The 17,158-nt window shown below is 37.1% G+C and overlaps 1 protein-coding gene across 1 annotated transcript; it reads right to left on the bottom strand.

The window, feature by feature from the left end:
* Positions 1-267: 267 nt before the first annotated feature.
* Positions 268-16,924, bottom strand: Alb (albumin). Its single transcript, XM_006991665.3, has 15 exons — positions 16,765-16,924; positions 15,701-15,758; positions 14,653-14,785; positions 11,991-12,202; positions 11,287-11,419; positions 10,230-10,327; positions 8,769-8,898; positions 7,591-7,805; positions 6,164-6,296; positions 5,088-5,185; positions 3,829-3,967; positions 3,292-3,515; positions 2,155-2,287; positions 1,520-1,587; positions 268-417 (listed from the first exon to the last, which is right to left on the bottom strand). Exons 1-14 carry the CDS (start codon positions 16,841-16,843, stop codon positions 1,546-1,548), a joined length of 1,827 nt encoding a protein of 608 aa, XP_006991727.1. The 5' UTR covers positions 16,844-16,924; the 3' UTR covers positions 268-417; positions 1,520-1,545.
* Positions 16,925-17,158: the final 234 nt, after the last annotated feature.

Here is a 17,158-nt window from a genome sequence, read left to right as displayed (position 1 = left end):
CCAACTCATTCTTAAAGTCCCACTGACAAAGGAAAGCCATGGTTCATAAGCTTTTACTCTCATTCAGAACTCTCATAATGTTGAAATTAGTTTATATGCTCACTGCCCACAACTCAGGGGAATATTGATACTTATTTTCATCAGGTTGCCCATAAGGAGCTATATTCTCTGCTGAGGAAAAGAAGAGAGAAAACTGAGTGCTTCCCGAAGCCTACAAGGCTGTCAGGGGGAGCATGCCTTTGGAAAATACAGTCGTGAACAACAGAGTAGATTCTTTTCATTTTTTATTAATTGCAGTACAGAGAAAGGAAGTCAAATGTTTAAAGAAATTTCTGTTCCTTAGGATGTTGATTTCACACCAACAGAAAAGATGAATAAGGCTTGAGTCTTCATGTCTCTCTTTTTTCTCAGGGTAGACTGAAAAACAGAAAGGGAAATGTAAGTGCTCTTTTCAAAATGGAATATGTTTTCCAAGTCTATTTTTAGAAATATTGAATCTCTTATATTTTTGTTGCAATTTTCACCAGTGTAGACAGCCAAAGCATGACCTAGACTTAACTCCCTCACTCAGGGACAGATGATACACTGTTGCCTGTTCTGACACCTGCTCTTCCTCACTGGTCCCATCAGGGCCCTCAAGTGTCAGGTCAGAAGTCTCACCATTTCTCAAAACCTACTTATTCCCTAATTTATTAAAAATGAAAGCTGTCTTCTCAGAATGCAACAAAATTTCCTTTTCCTTCTAAAATGGAAATAATTTTGAAATAACCCTGTATCTGTAGGTTCTTTGCTTGAATACACAATAAGTATGTGTTTTCATATGGAGAAACAATTTTCGTTTGTTATCTTATTCCATTGTTGGTCTGTTTTTTAAATTCCCTTCCAAAATATTTCAAACAAAATTGATCAACATAGCTATGTTTAATTATCTACATTTTCAAAGGAAGCTGTTTTGAAATAGGAATATAAATTCTGTCAAAGCTTGGCGTGTGACACATCAGATATTCGGAAGGAGATCATTTATTATGAAACAGGAACTCCCATAAGACAGCCCCATCGAATCTTCCGGTGAAATGAATTTACAGAAGTATTGGTTCAAACTCTGTAGAATCAACAATACACAACTGTTTTGACTTTTAAAAAATGTTCTTTCATATGGCTTCACTTTTATTCTTAGACTACCCTTGACTGGACTAACATGTGTGACTCCATGTAGTACATCATGTAAGTCATAACAGAGTCATGATTAAGTCCTCAGCTCTGGAGTGAATTCTGAAGTTTGGCTCCTTCTCTCCCTAGTTTGGCTGCCCCTTGGGTAAATTGCATTGATCTAGATCTTTATGTATTCATTTTCTTATCTGCATATGGAACCCAAATCAGTGAACATACGTGAGGGCCTAAGAGTGGTGGCAGGTGCTAGTCTACATGACTCTCGCCCAATGGTCAGCAAATCTTAACCATTTTAGGAAAAAAATGAGTATGATTACTTTTAAAAAAAAAAAATCCCAAATACACTTACCTGAGATGCTTGTGGTTGTGATGTGTTTAGGCTAAGGCAGCTTGGCTTGCAGCAACAAGTTTTGGGCCCTGAACACACACACAAAAATGATAGATGTTAGAAAAATATTAGAAAGACTATTAGAAATGTACCTCCACAGTTATCAGTGTTAACAAAGTAAATTCACATGTCTTGTATCACTTAACTACAGTTGTCCTAGAACTCTTAAAACAAAGCTCGCCGATATCTGTTGTATCCAAAGGACTAAAGTAAACTCTTGTTAGGGCATGGGAAGAAATGTGAAATGATTCAGACATGTAATTGTAAATGTTCTCCTCTCATGTGAAATTAGTCAATTCAAAACGTAACATTTCAAGACAAGGTTTAAATGAGTTAATGATCCTGGGCTTTACAAATATTTCTATGTTCTTAAGTGTCATAAATTTGGAACTGAATGGCCTTTATAAACATTTTATATGCTACAGTGTGGTAGGACATAAAAATTAAGAGTTATGTAAGTCAGGTTGTATTACAGTTCTGTAGTGAACACGATCTAGATTGATCACATTATTCAGCATATGAGTGTCTAAGCCCCAACCTGAACAAATGCACACAAACGGAAACTGAACATATCAAAGTGTAAAAAGCTCTGTTACCTCTTCAGAGAAGCAGGCCTCCTTGTCATCAGCCTGGCAGCACTTATCCAAGAAAGCTGCAAAATCGCCCATCACGGTCTTCAACTGCTCATCTGTAGCCTTGGGTTTGTGTTTCACCAGCTCAGCAAGTGCCCTGCATTAGGACAGAAGGCAGGAAGAGCAAGGAAATGTTGACTCCCATGCAGGAAACCAAGACAGCAAGATGTGAGGTCCCAGTTCAAGATGACATATCTTAGAGCCAAGTGACTTTGGCTTCCAGGACCAAGCAGGCCATTGCCAAACTTAGTATTCTTGACTGTGTATGAGGGTAATAAGTGTACTATTACCACAGTTATGTATTAAAAATAAGGACTGGATCAGATGGATAATCAGTGCAAGTCACTCTGGGTTTTATGTAGTTTCCTGAAATTTCCTGAAAAACTTCTCTCATTGCACTTAATATACAGACTATGACTCTCTAACATCTGCCCCATTTGAAGGTAATAATGTGGGGATAAGAATTTAAACAAGCCAGGCAAGAAGAGACTGCTGGGTCTCTGTCATTGATATTTGTAGAGCAAACAGTACCGAAGTAAAAGAGTCGTGTGGGGGATGAGTTTTGTAACACGGTCTGGACCACCATCACAGGTCCCCAAAGATGATGACAATCTCTTGCTACATTTCATGATGTTAGAACCTCTCCCGAGATCACAGAGGAGTCCACCCTCCTGTGTATATTTCCAGCTGTTTCTTTTCCTATTCTCAGAAGTCAGCTTCTGGCCTTTTCTTGTCTTGGATTCATCATGGAACAATTACAGATAATTATTCATACTTTGAAAAAATTCTCCTATTATATCTATGTCCAATTTTATATCTATAAAAATTTACCAATTAGCTATTTAGCATTTTCTACTGTGCCTTGACTGGAATTACATTTTCTGTGGTTTTTATGCACAGTATTAAATATAATGCATATGAAAGATTTTAATATGTTTTTTTCACATAGGAAAAAGTTGACACTCTTTCAACTCAATAATGCCAACATCTAAACAATTCTCTCTAAGGTATATAATCACTGCATCAAAAAAAAATATCCAATTGACGGTTCTCACTGTCTACACTACATGTAGACCTCTGCAATAAGAAAATATGGCTCACGTTTGTTTCTTCATCTGCTTCTCCTTCTCTGGAAGTGCGCAGATATCAGCATGGAAGGTGAAGGTCTCAGCCTTAAATTCCTTGGGGACATATGTTTCATCTACTGGCAGAGCAGAGAAGCATGGCCGCCTTTCCACCACAGATCCAGTACAGCACTTGGTGACCTGATCACTCACTGGGGTCTTCTCATGCAGCACACATACACGGTTCAGGATTGCAGACAGCTAAGGAACAGGCAGGCAGAAGAGCAGAACAGTCACTAGATCACAGACACTTACTTTCTGATGCACTAAAAGAATTGCCATATTGAATTAATAGCTGTGAATTCAGCCTTGATTGCCATAGTGATTTATTTATCTTTGAAACCAAACATATGACTTACAAAAATTATCTTTCAGTTAAATATAGGTGCCCATGTCCCAGCTACCATATACACATGAACATATTAGCACACCCTTGCTCCTAAAAGTTAGATTTGTCAAAGTCTGAAGACAAAAACCCAGCACTGCTAACTTTATCATAGTTTAAAAGACTCACATAGTCCTCCACGCAGGGCAGTCTCTTTGCTTCAGGAAGCACACAGCACTTGCTGCCCACTTTTCCTAGGCTTCTTGCAGCTTCCACGAGAGTTGGAGTTGACACCTGAGGTGCTTTCTGAGTGTAACGAACTAGGAGCCTGTTATTAAAAAAATAACTTATATGGTTCCATCCAGGCAGGAAACTGGTCTGGTGTAAAATATTTCAACAAGAGAAAATTGACCCCAAGTCAACTAAGATAGTTTTTCCACATGAACCAAAGTTCTTCACTTCCAGGATGATAGCATAGTATTGGAGGAAGACATTGTCCTGAGCAATTAGCTAAGTGGCCATGAAAATTCGCTGGAGCATATGATCTTAGTCTTAGATCTGTACTATAGTCATAAGGAAGTGAGTTACATTTCTCTAGTCTAACAGTATTAATGTACATGGTGCTGCTTGAAATAAATTCTATCACAAACTTACACATATCAACACTATGATAAACTTAAAAAGATGGCTGGTTTAATAAAGACAGTGCAAGTATTAAACCAAAGGAACTAATGTGACTGCCTCATACATTATCTAGCATCTAATAACATCTAGTATTTAACAATGCACCATAATAATAAAAGTCAGTGTATGACTGTAATCTACTCAAGTGAAGAAATAATATCAACTCCAAAGGCTAGAATTAGAAGAATGCTAAAAATGTAAATGACCTAAATAAGGAATAATGTGTCTTCACTTTACCTCCATAGATAAGGTTCTATGGAATTGGTACATTACTCCAGCAGGGCATTCAGTCTCTATCTCTTCTAGGAATGAAATTCCATAGGAATACAATGTCACACATGACTATCAAAATTGGGAACCCTTATTCATGAATCATTTGAATGTTATCTGAATCTTTTGTGTTCAGCATTTCTATCAATGCTTGAGCTTCTGCTGTCCAAAACATTCTACTTCTTGTTCTACCAAATATCATTCTACTGTTTGCTCATAAACTCTACCTACCCTTCGAAGGATACTCCCAGTTACAAGGTATCAAGATTTCCTATGAGCCCTCAAAACTGTATACTCCCAAGAGACCAGTGTTTTATATTATACAGAGATATAGTCCTCTCCTATAAAGGAAGTTATCTACTCTTCAGAATTTTTGATACATAGGATTATCAATAATATGTTTTTATTACTAAGACCATATACTGGGTGGCCTAAACGTTGTTTTAAATAATTCCAAATTGACCAAGGAAAAAAATAGCTGAAAAACTACTCACGCATTTTGGAATCCGTACTCGCCAACTTTCTCAAAAAGTTCACAGTTAGTTTTGACTAAGTTCTTAGGCTCTTCTACAAGAGGTTGAAATTCATCAAGCTGCAACATAACGAGATGTGTTTATAGCATCCTTCCTGAGAGCCCAAAGAAGGTTACTTGCATTTCTCCTTTACTTCTGTCCAAAGAGACTTCAGGAGATCTTCCCTGTCATGTCTGTCACATTACATTTAAATTGTTCTTTTTATTTGCAAGGTTACTTGGTGCAAGTCAATAAGAATCTTCAGGCTCTGGAATTGAATGGCTATGTTTGAACCAGGTCACCTGACTTGTTTTCTTGTTCAACATTTCTTCCAATGTCTAAGCTTCAGACGGATCCCCTCTACAGGGGCGTTACATATACTTAACTAGTTCTGTTAACCAACTAAGTGGGTGAAATTAAAATCACACCTAGTGAACAGCAGACCTTCAATAGACAGGGCCATCATTTTCAGGCAATTTCTCTAATTGGATCTTGAGGTCTCTGAGATGAGAAAGTCTCTTCCAGACTCAGTCACAGAGGGATGCCTGGAATTCAGCAGCTTCTTTGTAAAATATTATTCTCTTCTGGCCCCAAATAAGTCAGAAACCAGTGTGTGTTGACAGAAACACTTATATTCTCCACAAGAAACTTGCAAGCCTAACTTCTCATAAAATATTATTGCTAATAGTTGACAATTTGGAGAATCGGTTAACTGTCTTTAAATCTAAGTTAAATATGTATTTTAGTTGGCATTTGAATTAACTCTATATTATTCTCAAGAGTATAAAAAGGGAAAAACTATGATAATGATTTTGTGCAAGTAAAGATTCCTTCCTTTCTTCAAATCTTCCCTTTCTAGAGTGAGTATTCAGGGTTTCCTTATATTTTATCGGTGTTTATCCTATAATGATTAATAACTTTAAGAGCTCAGGCTTGCCTACATCTCAAGAGAATATCTGAATTGACCCATATGTCAATTCTCATTAGTCCATCGCTTCCTTTCTCCTTACAGGAAGTGCTGCCAGGAGCTGCTGTGCTCTTGGACTATGGAAACCTACCACTTTGCCATAGCATGCAGCAGGATCAGCTTCAGCACAGCACTTTTCCAATGTGGCTTCATATTTCTTAGCAAGTCTCAGCAACAAGGCAACAGAGTATTCAGGGTGCCTTCTTGAATATTCATTCAAAAACCTAATGAAGATGAACATAGAGAGTTAAATAGATGAGCAAATAATAGACTCACACAAGTAATCTCAATAGTGATTCACATTCCAGGTGTCCTGCATTGGAATGAGCTCCAATGCAGGAAACTAAGCAGCAAGAACTTGGGACCAGATATAACTCTTCCCAGGTTCAGCTTTCCCACCACAATGTATTTTACTGTTCTTCAGGGGCAACTTATTAACACTATCAGTGCATTAACCTCCTCCATATAGAAGGGAAAGAAGGATAGCATCTCTCATACAAGGTAGGTTGGGATAAATAGATGGCACACTCTGTCAAAGCACACAGAGACTGATGTATATTAAATGCTTGATTCATAGTTATTTTTACTGTATATCTAGTTTGTTTTGAATTATGTCTACAAAGTACGTTAGCAAATGGGTAAATAGAGACAATGCTGAAAGTTCCTTTTTCTTCTACATGTAAGTAAAATCTTTTATTAAGTACTATCTAGTGCATAGGGTACAATCATAATCTAATAATAAAATTATATAATTAATTCTAGCAGTTACTGGAAACATAAGTCATTTGTTATTAATTGTATCCTGTCTCGCTACACTGAGACATTCTGGTCTTTTCAAACAAATATTAAATAGCTAGTATCATATTGATGTTTATATGCATATGTTTGTGTTTTATATACATAAATATCCATATGACACTAGTTTAGATAGATAGATAGATAGATAGATAGATAGATAGATAGATGATAGATAGATATATATCCTTCCTGTAATTACACAGATAGATAGATATAGGTGGACAAGTAAGGAGATAGTAAATAATATATAATATGTTCAAATGCATTAGATAAGAAATATGCTTATAAGAATGATTAAGTGATAAATACAATTTATATACTCATGGAATATTTCTAAAGACTTCCAGAAATATCCCTGTGAAGTAAGGAGCATTGGGTTTATGCTAAATGCATGGATGATTTCATAACAGTATTTTAAATTACTTAACATACTTTTCAGGTAAATTTTAAAGGCTGAGAATGACAAGGGTGAAAAAATTTCCTGGGAGCCACAGAAGTCATGGTAAAACTCCAAAGAAAGCTTGATGTAGCTTCCTAATTTATTCAACTCTGCCAAAACTATGAAAGGACCTGGGCATCTTGGCACATGCCTTTAGTCCCATCACTTGGGAGTCTAGCCTGGTCTACATAGTGAGTTCCAGGAGAGTCAGAGCTACAAGCACAGTGAGACCCTGTCTCAAAAACAAAACAAAATCTATGAAAGGAAAGGCAAATACTCACTTGCCCAGGAAGATGTCTTTGGCCTCAGCATAGTTCTTGCACACTTCGCTATCCTCAACAAAATCAGCAGCCAATGAAGGCAGATCAGTAGGCATGTCATCATGCTCCACCTCAGCAAGGCAGTGGGATTTCTGCAACACTGGTTTGTCACAGCAAGCCTGCAGTTTGCTAGAGATAGATGCTTGGTTTTCACACATGTACTTGGCAAGCTCAGCCTGTGAGAAAGACAAATAAATGTTTAGAGAAGTTATCTTTGCTACATTTTTTCTGTACACCTTTGTTACATGGGTAAAGCATATTCATCCTGCTCTAGACCATACACAACCAAAGTGGCTTCTGCAAACACATTCCCATCCACACAGTGCTTCAGAGACTGCAGACTCAAGATGCTGTGACTCAAACAATTAGATTCAAGAGAGACTGTTCAGGAACAAGTTGTTTATTTATTTATTTAAATTGATTAGCTTTGATGGTTTATTAACTTTATGTTTCTATGACTGAGAGACTTCAGGTTGTTTTTTCCACAAAATTTAGTGCTATTTTTCCAAGTATTCTCCCAAAATCAAGGTACGTATTTTAAAACTAAATAACTTGTTAAAATATGAGGAATAATTAAATAATGAGTAATGAGCAGAATTATGGGCCCTGCTTACATACATAACATATCAATCTTAAGTTTTCCAGGGTTATCATAGCAGAAGAAGATTTGGTTATATTTTTAATCTTTTTAAGGGGGAAATGAAGGAGATAATAGTACAACTTTGGAGAAAGTGAGGTCACAGCAAATGTTTATGTACTTCACACAGTTAATTAGGGGAAAGACTATGGAGGGATTAGGGCATCATTCTTTAAAAGCCTCTCCAATCTGTGGGGTCTCCAGCCCCGCTTCTCTTCCCAAACATCTTAGAAATCTACATGTGTAACTGTTCTCTTTCCCTTTAAGCCTCCTCAGAATGTGGCTGAACAGAGGAGTTTTGGGTCATGTAACAATTCAGAAAACTGTTCTGTTTTGTTCTGTTTGTTTGTTTGTTTGTTTGTTTGTTACTGGAAAGTGCCATGAAACAAGGAAACTTGGTAGAATAAAGGAGAGCCCAGAGACCATGTCAACCACCATCAGTGTTCACCGATGCAGCCAAACACATCCACTCATTGACCGTGAGCATGCAACAACTCTTTACCCTGTCATCTGCGCATTCAAGCAAGTCGCCATGGCAGCACTCCTGGGTGACTTTGGTAAGGTCTGTTGCCAATTTGCTAATTTCTGTGAAGTCAGCGTTGGGGAATTTCTGGCTCATACGAGCAACTGCCCTAAAAAGAAAATTTCCCCATCAAAGAATTATTGTCATGTTGTGTTTGTAAGCAGTGAAAAGATACCATTTATAACAAGGAAATTCAAAACTGAAATGAAGAAAATTATAAAAATTCACTCTTTCTTGCAATGCTAGTTCTGACACAATAGTTAATAGTTACATTTCCCTTTGGCAGAATTATCTACTGAAAGAATGTGGGTGGTGTGTGGGAAGCTAATGCCTCATAAAATTAAAATCAAAGAGAAATTCCTAAAAGGGGTGGCTGTCTGAGGGGCATCAAGTTTTGAGTCCTCACCTGGCTTCTGTCTCTGGCTTGGTCACATCTTAGCAATGTGACCACAAGTAGGCTTTAGATTTTAAAGTGTTACAACACACTAAATTAAAAGATCCATAAAGTTAAATTACATAATGACATGACAGTGTTTTCTTATCTGGAAATGAAGATTCATCATATTTTGTCTTAATTAAGACATACTTTCTGAATTCTAAATGTCTGTGGGGGGAAAAAATTCCCAAACTTCTAGAGAATTAGAGAGTTTTTATCATGGATCCTCCTGCCAAGAAATTGTTCCAGCAGAGAGCCTCTAAGCTCTATGGCAAGAGTAAAAAGCCAAGATCTTCATTATTTCAAAAATAATTTTCAATTCTATAGCTCTGATAAAGAAACTTATTTGCAAGAACCAACCATAGCCCATGTAACAGTGTGTTGTTTCATGTTGGAGTTGCTATATTTATTGATCTGATTGGCTTTAAGAATTTGGATAGCAGGAACAACTTAGTGAGGACAATTCCTGCTGACAGTCTCTAGAGAACATGCACAGTGTCTGTCATCTCCATTTTCTCTCCTGTTGGGTTGATTCATTATTGACAAGCAGGAGAGGTGCTAGAGGGGCAGGCACATTTTTCTTGACTTATATATTAAAGGATGCTCCCAGACTCAGCTACATAACATAAAAGCAAGAGAGGGTGGAGCAAACACATGAGATTAGGGACAGAATTGGAGTTGTAAGAAAAGTCAAAGTAATAACTCCAACTTGGTTGATGGCTGAATTCTATTATGCAGACATTAAACAGTCAATTTCTGATTGAGGGAAAATAAATTAAGTAAATAATGGGATTTAAATACCTGTCTTCTGATAGACAAAAAACAAGCCTTCTAAGTTCTTTAACAATTTAAAACAAAAACACTGAGACAAAATTGTCAAATTATTATGGTTATTTTGATTTCACCTCTATCAACTTTTTGTGAAGTACGTTATAAATGCACAATCTTGTAAATTGGACATTTATCATTATCAAGATGTGAACTGTGATATAAAAAACATGTACCATGCTTTGAAAGCTCGCTCTCCATATTTCTGAATACTGGAGCACTTCAGTCTCTGCTGGACAGATGAAGACAACGCTTTCTCCTTCAGAGCATCAAGCTACAAAAAGAAATCCAGTAGAAAAAATTTGGAAAAGGCAATTTCTACACACACAAACACACACATGCACATGCGCGCGCGCACACACACCTTCAAAACTTCAGATGTGCTATGCCAAAATAACTTGTTTGCGTGGGGAGTTGAAATCAGGACCTTGTGTGTGTTAGGCAAGGGCTCTGCTACTGAGTTGCACCTTCCATCCAAAAAAAAATTTAAAAAATAATTTACACCTGAATTCACAAGTACTCCTTTTGACATATGATTATTTTGATACCTAAGGGAACAAAAATCAGTCTGGTCATAGTGGAGGATTCTAGATACTTAAAAGCAGTATAGAGATATTGCCAGGGGCAAAGTCCTGATATGTATAGTAATACCCAGGGAATATATATATATATATATATATATATATATATATATATATATATATATACCTGTAGTGACTTTTTAATTGTGTGACTAATTCATCTAAGTCCCTATTTCATCACCTTTCATAAAATGAGTAAGTACCTAAAAAAAAACCCAAATGATTCACATAATAAATATTGATGGAAGAAAGGAATGGACTCCAACATCTATCCTCAGTAAAAAGCATTGCTTTGAATTTTATCTCCATTAAAATGCCTCAAGGAAGGACTAAAAAATAACAAGGAAAAAAAAAAAGAACTAGCCCTTGCTGTCCAGTGTGACAAACACTATTACACTCCAGAAGTCACCACCAAGGGAAGACAAGTAAACACACATCCAAGAATTCCCTCTCTAGACCATCACTGCTGAATCTCAGAAGGAAGAAAGGTATTAGAACTAAAAGCCATTGGTAACATAAGAGGGAAGAAGGATTTCTATTGACATAGAGAAGTCTCATTCAGAGATTCAGATTTCCTAAGTCAACCATAAGACAGTCAAATCTCTGGGTTTGGAATACAGAGCAGTTCTGTCCCCATCTCCCCAGGGGTCACCTTTGGTGTCAAGCAGGCAGCTTTGTCAGCTTCTGCACAGCATTCAGTCATGATGGCATTGTACTTCTCAGCATAGTAAAGGAGCTCTGGGCCATAGAAGTAAGGGTGTCTTCTGCCGACTTCGTACAAATAGCTGAGTTATGGAAAAAGAAGAAAGCAGGCAATCATTTCCCACAGCACATAACACTACAGAAATGATCAGTCAACCCAAACCCAAAGATTTGTAATTGACCAATTTTACTTATTGTGGCCATGAGTGATGGTCTGTCTCTGTTGTTCTCAAGTGAGAGAAGGCAGATTAAATTTGTGTATGTGTGCAAATATTCACATGTGTATATTTTCAGTGAGTAATTAAATTTGGGTGATGTAACATTGCTGACTAAAATGAAATTGACACAGAGAACATGAACACTACACACACATACACACACACCACTTCAGAATACTTTACAACTTCTCAATCTCAGATTTTCCCCACAGGCCATATCTGTTTTCAGCATCAAAAATATCCTTGTTTTGCTGTATTATCATTGTGCATACTTTTATGGTATCAAATATTATATTTTTAAAAATCACTTCAAGGTAAAACCTTCCCAGTCTTGAAGTTGGATATTTGGGGTTGTGATGACTACTAGCATAAGTGTTCCTGGCTGAGCTATTGCTCAGTTTTTAATGTTTTAAAACATAGCGATCTGTTTACTTACTGTCCCATAAATGAGGCAGGATTTTCCTGGAAGGAGGTGCACATGGCCTCAGCCTCTGGCCTCACAAAGGGAGGCAGGTTGGGGTTGTCATCCCTGTGCTGCACGAAACATTCGTTTCTTTCGGGTTCTTGTTTCGTACAGCAGTCAGCCAGTTCACCGTAGGTTTCACGAAGACTTGGAAGGGAACATAGCTTGTCTCCAAAAAGAGTTTGCTAAATGGGAAACAGAAGCTGTCAAATTCCTGCCAGTACCTGTCTTTCTCTATAATCAAAGAGCAATGTAAAAAACTGAATGTGCAGATAAAACTTGATTAAGAAGGTAAGTGCCCCGAGTGTAGGTATATAGATGATATGTGCATGATATTGAAACATCACATGACACCTTGAAATACATACAATTTTATGTTTTTATATACCACTTAAATAAATTTAAGTATGAAATTTTGTTAATGATATAATTTTTTTTGAACTCTGAAGCAAAAGAAAATCATATGAAATCCAGATATTTTCCTCTGATTGGTCTATTTTTGGGTAATTTTCATAATAGCCAAGTGCCACAATATTGTGTTTGGTGAATGAAACAGAGAAACAAATAGTTAATGGCCTTAAGGAATGTTGCCTTACATGTTTTCTATCTGGCACTAAAAGCTAGAAGAAAAGTCACTATAATAAAAAGAAAAAAGTCAGTGGAAGCTAGGACTTGAGGGAGCTTGTGAATTCATGCTCAGGAGCAGCGTATTCACACAACTTCTCATGTGATCTGCTCCTTTTGAAGAAGCCCAAGGTTTTGGTAGGTTTCCTGTCAAACTGAGGAATAACACAATCTACTATAAATAATAACTGCATTAAAATACAGATATCCTCTTTATTCTAGAAACAACGCCCATCCAAAGGACTTCATTTGTTAAATAATCCTTCCCTTCCTCATTAATTTTTATTACAAAGTCATTTAAATACATGGAAATTTTACTGATCTAAACAGAAATTATTAACTTTCTAACATGTACTTTTAGGAATATCAAGGTAGAACTGTAATATTTTGCGTGAATCACTAACTCTGCAATGAGAGGAAAAGGTTTCCAGAAGAAAGCAAAAAGAAAGGGCCTAGAGATACATTTGAAGAAAGGCTTTGCCTATAAATTAATCAGTCAGAGAAGCTCAGGCCTCAGGTTTTGAAGTCTACACATAAAGAGCAGAACTTCTTCTAAATGACTGAAAACCCACTTTTTAACTATGTATAAAATATTCATGTCCCTAAAAAAAATAAAGAACTATACTATAATTTTATCCAAGTAACCAAATTGCATAGAAATCAACTGATGCATTCAGAAGATTAGCATAGTACCATTATGTCAAGAAAACATTAGCCCTCGTAGGCTGCTGTAGCATTGCCTGTAACAATCAAAATGTGTAAACAGCCTAAACAGCCACCAGCAGATGAAAGGATAAAGAAAATGTGGGTGGAGAGGTAATAGTGTGGTGAATACACACTAGGGATTACTCTAACCCTTAGAAGAGGAACGTTCTGCAACTGGCACCAACATGGGCCAACCTGGAGGACATGTTGGTAAGTGTAATAAGTCAGTCATAGAAAGATACATTCTGTGTAATTCCACTCAGATAAGATACCTAAAACAGTCCAATTCACAGAATCCAAAAGGAGTGTGATGGCTGACAGAGAGAGGAGGAACTCAGTTACTGATCATCTGGCATAGCCTCTCAGTTAAGCAAGACAAATTCCACAGATGTGCTTGATGGTATTGTAGTTATTGTCAACTACAGTAATAGGGTAGAGGGCTCTCACCACAAAAAAAAATAATCAATACATAAAAGCATGCTATTCCTATTTGCCTCTGTGAACAAAAATCAGATTTTAGAGCTTGGAAAAAAACTGTGCAAATAACAAATTGCCATTAAAAATATTATAATTGCTATCTGTAGCTTCCAAGAATTTTTTAACTTGTGAGCATGGCTAGAATGTCTCCACTTACTTGCAACTTTGATCATTTAATAATTTTTATCACTTCTTTTCTTATTTGAAATTACTTTATAATTACAACATTTCCTTCTTCCCTTTTCTCCCTCCACACCTGCCCACATATGCCCCCTTATTCTCTTTCAGATCTATCACCTCATCTCTCATTAATTATGTTACATAGATAGATAGATAGATAGATAGATAGATAGATAGATAGATAGATAGATAGATGGATAGATTTCAAAATAGAGCCTGTTGGTCTGTATAATGTTACTTGTACGCATGTTTTCAGGGCTGACCATAGGTATTGAACTAATCAATTGGTTCTCTCTTCCCTGCAGAAGCCAATTTCTTCTGCTCTTGGCATTCCTTGTTTGCCTGAAGTTCTTTGTGTAGGGTTGAGGCCTTGTGGTCTTTCATCCACCCTGGCACGTCTATTGTGCTGTCACTGTTAAGGTCACATTTGGCCAGTCATGTTGGTGGGACTTTTTGAGTCTAGCTTGTGACATTACTAGGAGACAATCTCATAGCAAAATCCCTGTTCCTCTGACTCTAACAATCATTCTGTCCCTTTTCCACAGTGTCCCCAGGGCCTTAGGTATGGGAGAAAGTAGTTGTTTTCCCTTGAAACACTCAGAATTACATAAAAGAGGCAAAAGGATCCTCAAAATCAGAATGTACTTACAATTGATTTGTCACAGTTTGCAGCAGACTCGTCAGCAACACATGTTTTTGCAAATTCAGTTATTTCATTCACTAATTTCACATGTTCTTCATATGGGCATTTCTGGAGATGCTGGGCAAGGGTAACCAGGACTCTGAAAAACAGATAGAAATAAAACTTTACTTTGAAGTAGTTGGCTTTCCTAAACAGCAAATTGTGTACGTGTATACCATCTATATTTTGTCTATCTTTCTTACAACTATCTAGAATGCCTATTCCTGTCAGCTGTTCTCTGAGACATAACCAGGAAGAGGTGCCTTTCCAAGCAAAAAGAGCATGGATTCCTACCATGCTTAAGTATAGACACATATGTGTGTCAGTAGATTTATGAACATGGGACAAACAAGCAAACTATGTTCTAAATACATTTCATTGTCAAGGCTAGACATTATGAAAGTCCTTTGAGTTTTTTCTCTTCTAATCCATATACCTCTGTTAATCAGGGGTATATGACACTATTGACCTTTTAAAAATAAACTTCTCATTTTCACTATATTAAAACATTTTGGAGGTTGGGGATGTGACTTTATTATAGATCACTTGTTTCACAAGTGTGAGTCCCTTGTACTACAAAGACAAAATAATCTTCTCAAAATAACGTGGGGTCTTATTGTGTAAAGAAGAATTATCAAGTTAGCCTCTCAAGGAGCTATATATCATAGACCTTTCTAGAAGCAAAACTAAGATTCCATTCTTCACAAGTTTAATGTGGGCTCCAGAATCTCATTGTCCAGTAAAGCAGCCATTAGCCACAAGTGGATAGATATATTAAACTAAAGTTAATGTATACTCCTCACTTACACTTGCCATGTTTCAAGTGCCCAATAACCATGTGTCCTCTGGCTGCCATGTTGCTCAGCACAGGTCCACACTTTCTCCTCCAACAGAGACAGTTCTGTTGGACAGTGCTGCCCTACGATTTTGCATGCTCAAGGTGGGAAAAAGGCAATTTACCAATGGAAGTGATATTACCAGAAACAGTAAATTGACTTTCAACATTTTAACTTACAGGCCTTTGAAATGTTGTTCTCCCAAATCATTAAACCGATGAGCAATCTCACTCTTGTCTGTGGGAACAGGAAGACAAAAACCACAAAACATATTTTTAAAGATTGATGACAATAACTACTTATAATGCTGCTTTTCATACTTCTTTCCACACACTTAAGCTATTCCTTTACTTTAAGACACTGGCCTCTGATCTCTACAAAATAAAATGAATCTGCCAATGACTCCTTCCTTCTACATTTAAAGAACTACCCTTTTGTAGTGGGTAGCCATTCCAGCTTTGATCTGGAAGTTCCAACCCCCCATTGAGTCTTTGGTAACTGTCATGCCTACAGGGCGGGGCTAAGAGAGGACCCTGAAGACCCAAGATCCAAATGTGCCAGCTCTCTTGGTTCCTGGACCCTGGACGCTAGAAGTAGACCGAGCAGAGTTCTTCAGAGAACACTGCCAGACTGTGCTACGTCTTCCCCAGACCCTGTAACCTACCTATCCCTTCATTTGCAAGTTATGCCACTAAATAAATCTCCCTTTTAACTACGTGGAGTGGCCTTAATAATTTCACCAATACCCTTGCACCATGAATATTACTTTAAAACTAAGTGTTTATAGTTTTACATTCAAACCTGAGTCAATGCTTTTGTCATGTATCTAAGGATCTACTAAGACAATCTGAAATGAAAGTAAATACAAATGGAAGCTCCGTTCATAAAATTAACAACCCACACATTTAGGTTTTAGTATAGCATGTTTAGAGAAAACAGGCCTTCAAGACAGTGAAGATTCTAGCCTCAGCTGTATTCAGTATAGCTTAAGTCACTCAGCCTAGCATGTCTTCAAAATTAAAAGAAATGTAAAACAAAACTTAAAAAAAAAAATCCCACATTATAGTCACCTAAGGTGTCTAAGATGTATTAATAATATAACCACACAATGGTTCTCAGATGCAAAAAATAATCAAAGTCTAGAAATAAGCACTGAAGGAAACCTCAACTCTCTCAAAAGGCAGGGCTTCCATTAGTAGGAAACTAAGATAAAAGTAGAGCAGTAAAAAAATAAAATTCTTACGTGCATCTCGGCGAAACACACCCCTGGAAAAAGCAGAGCCGGAGACAAAGAGGAGGAGGAGGAAGGTCACCCACTTCATTGTGCCAGAGGCTTGTGGGGTTGATAGGAAAGGTGAGATGTGTGGAGGGAAACCTGCTCTAATATACTTCTTTAACCAATAACTGCAGATCATTAACCAGACTCAGCTCGCATTTCATTGGTTCCTTCCCAATTACAAAATCATACAATCTTTGCCAAAAAGTTGTTTGACTAAATCCCTTGCGTGTGTTTGCCATCTGGGGCTGTTTCCCCAGAAGACTTTGTCAATTCATTAAAGTTATGTAAAACATCAAATTTTACATAAGCGTTTAACTGTTCACATCTCCCATTTGAACATTTTTGGTTTGGGCCTTTG

This window comes from Peromyscus maniculatus, chromosome 10 (assembly GCF_049852395.1).
Source record: "Peromyscus maniculatus bairdii isolate BWxNUB_F1_BW_parent chromosome 10, HU_Pman_BW_mat_3.1, whole genome shotgun sequence".
In the NCBI taxonomy this organism is placed as follows: Eukaryota; Metazoa; Chordata; class Mammalia; order Rodentia; family Cricetidae; genus Peromyscus; species Peromyscus maniculatus.
This window is presented reverse-complemented; position numbering and strand designations above follow the sequence as displayed.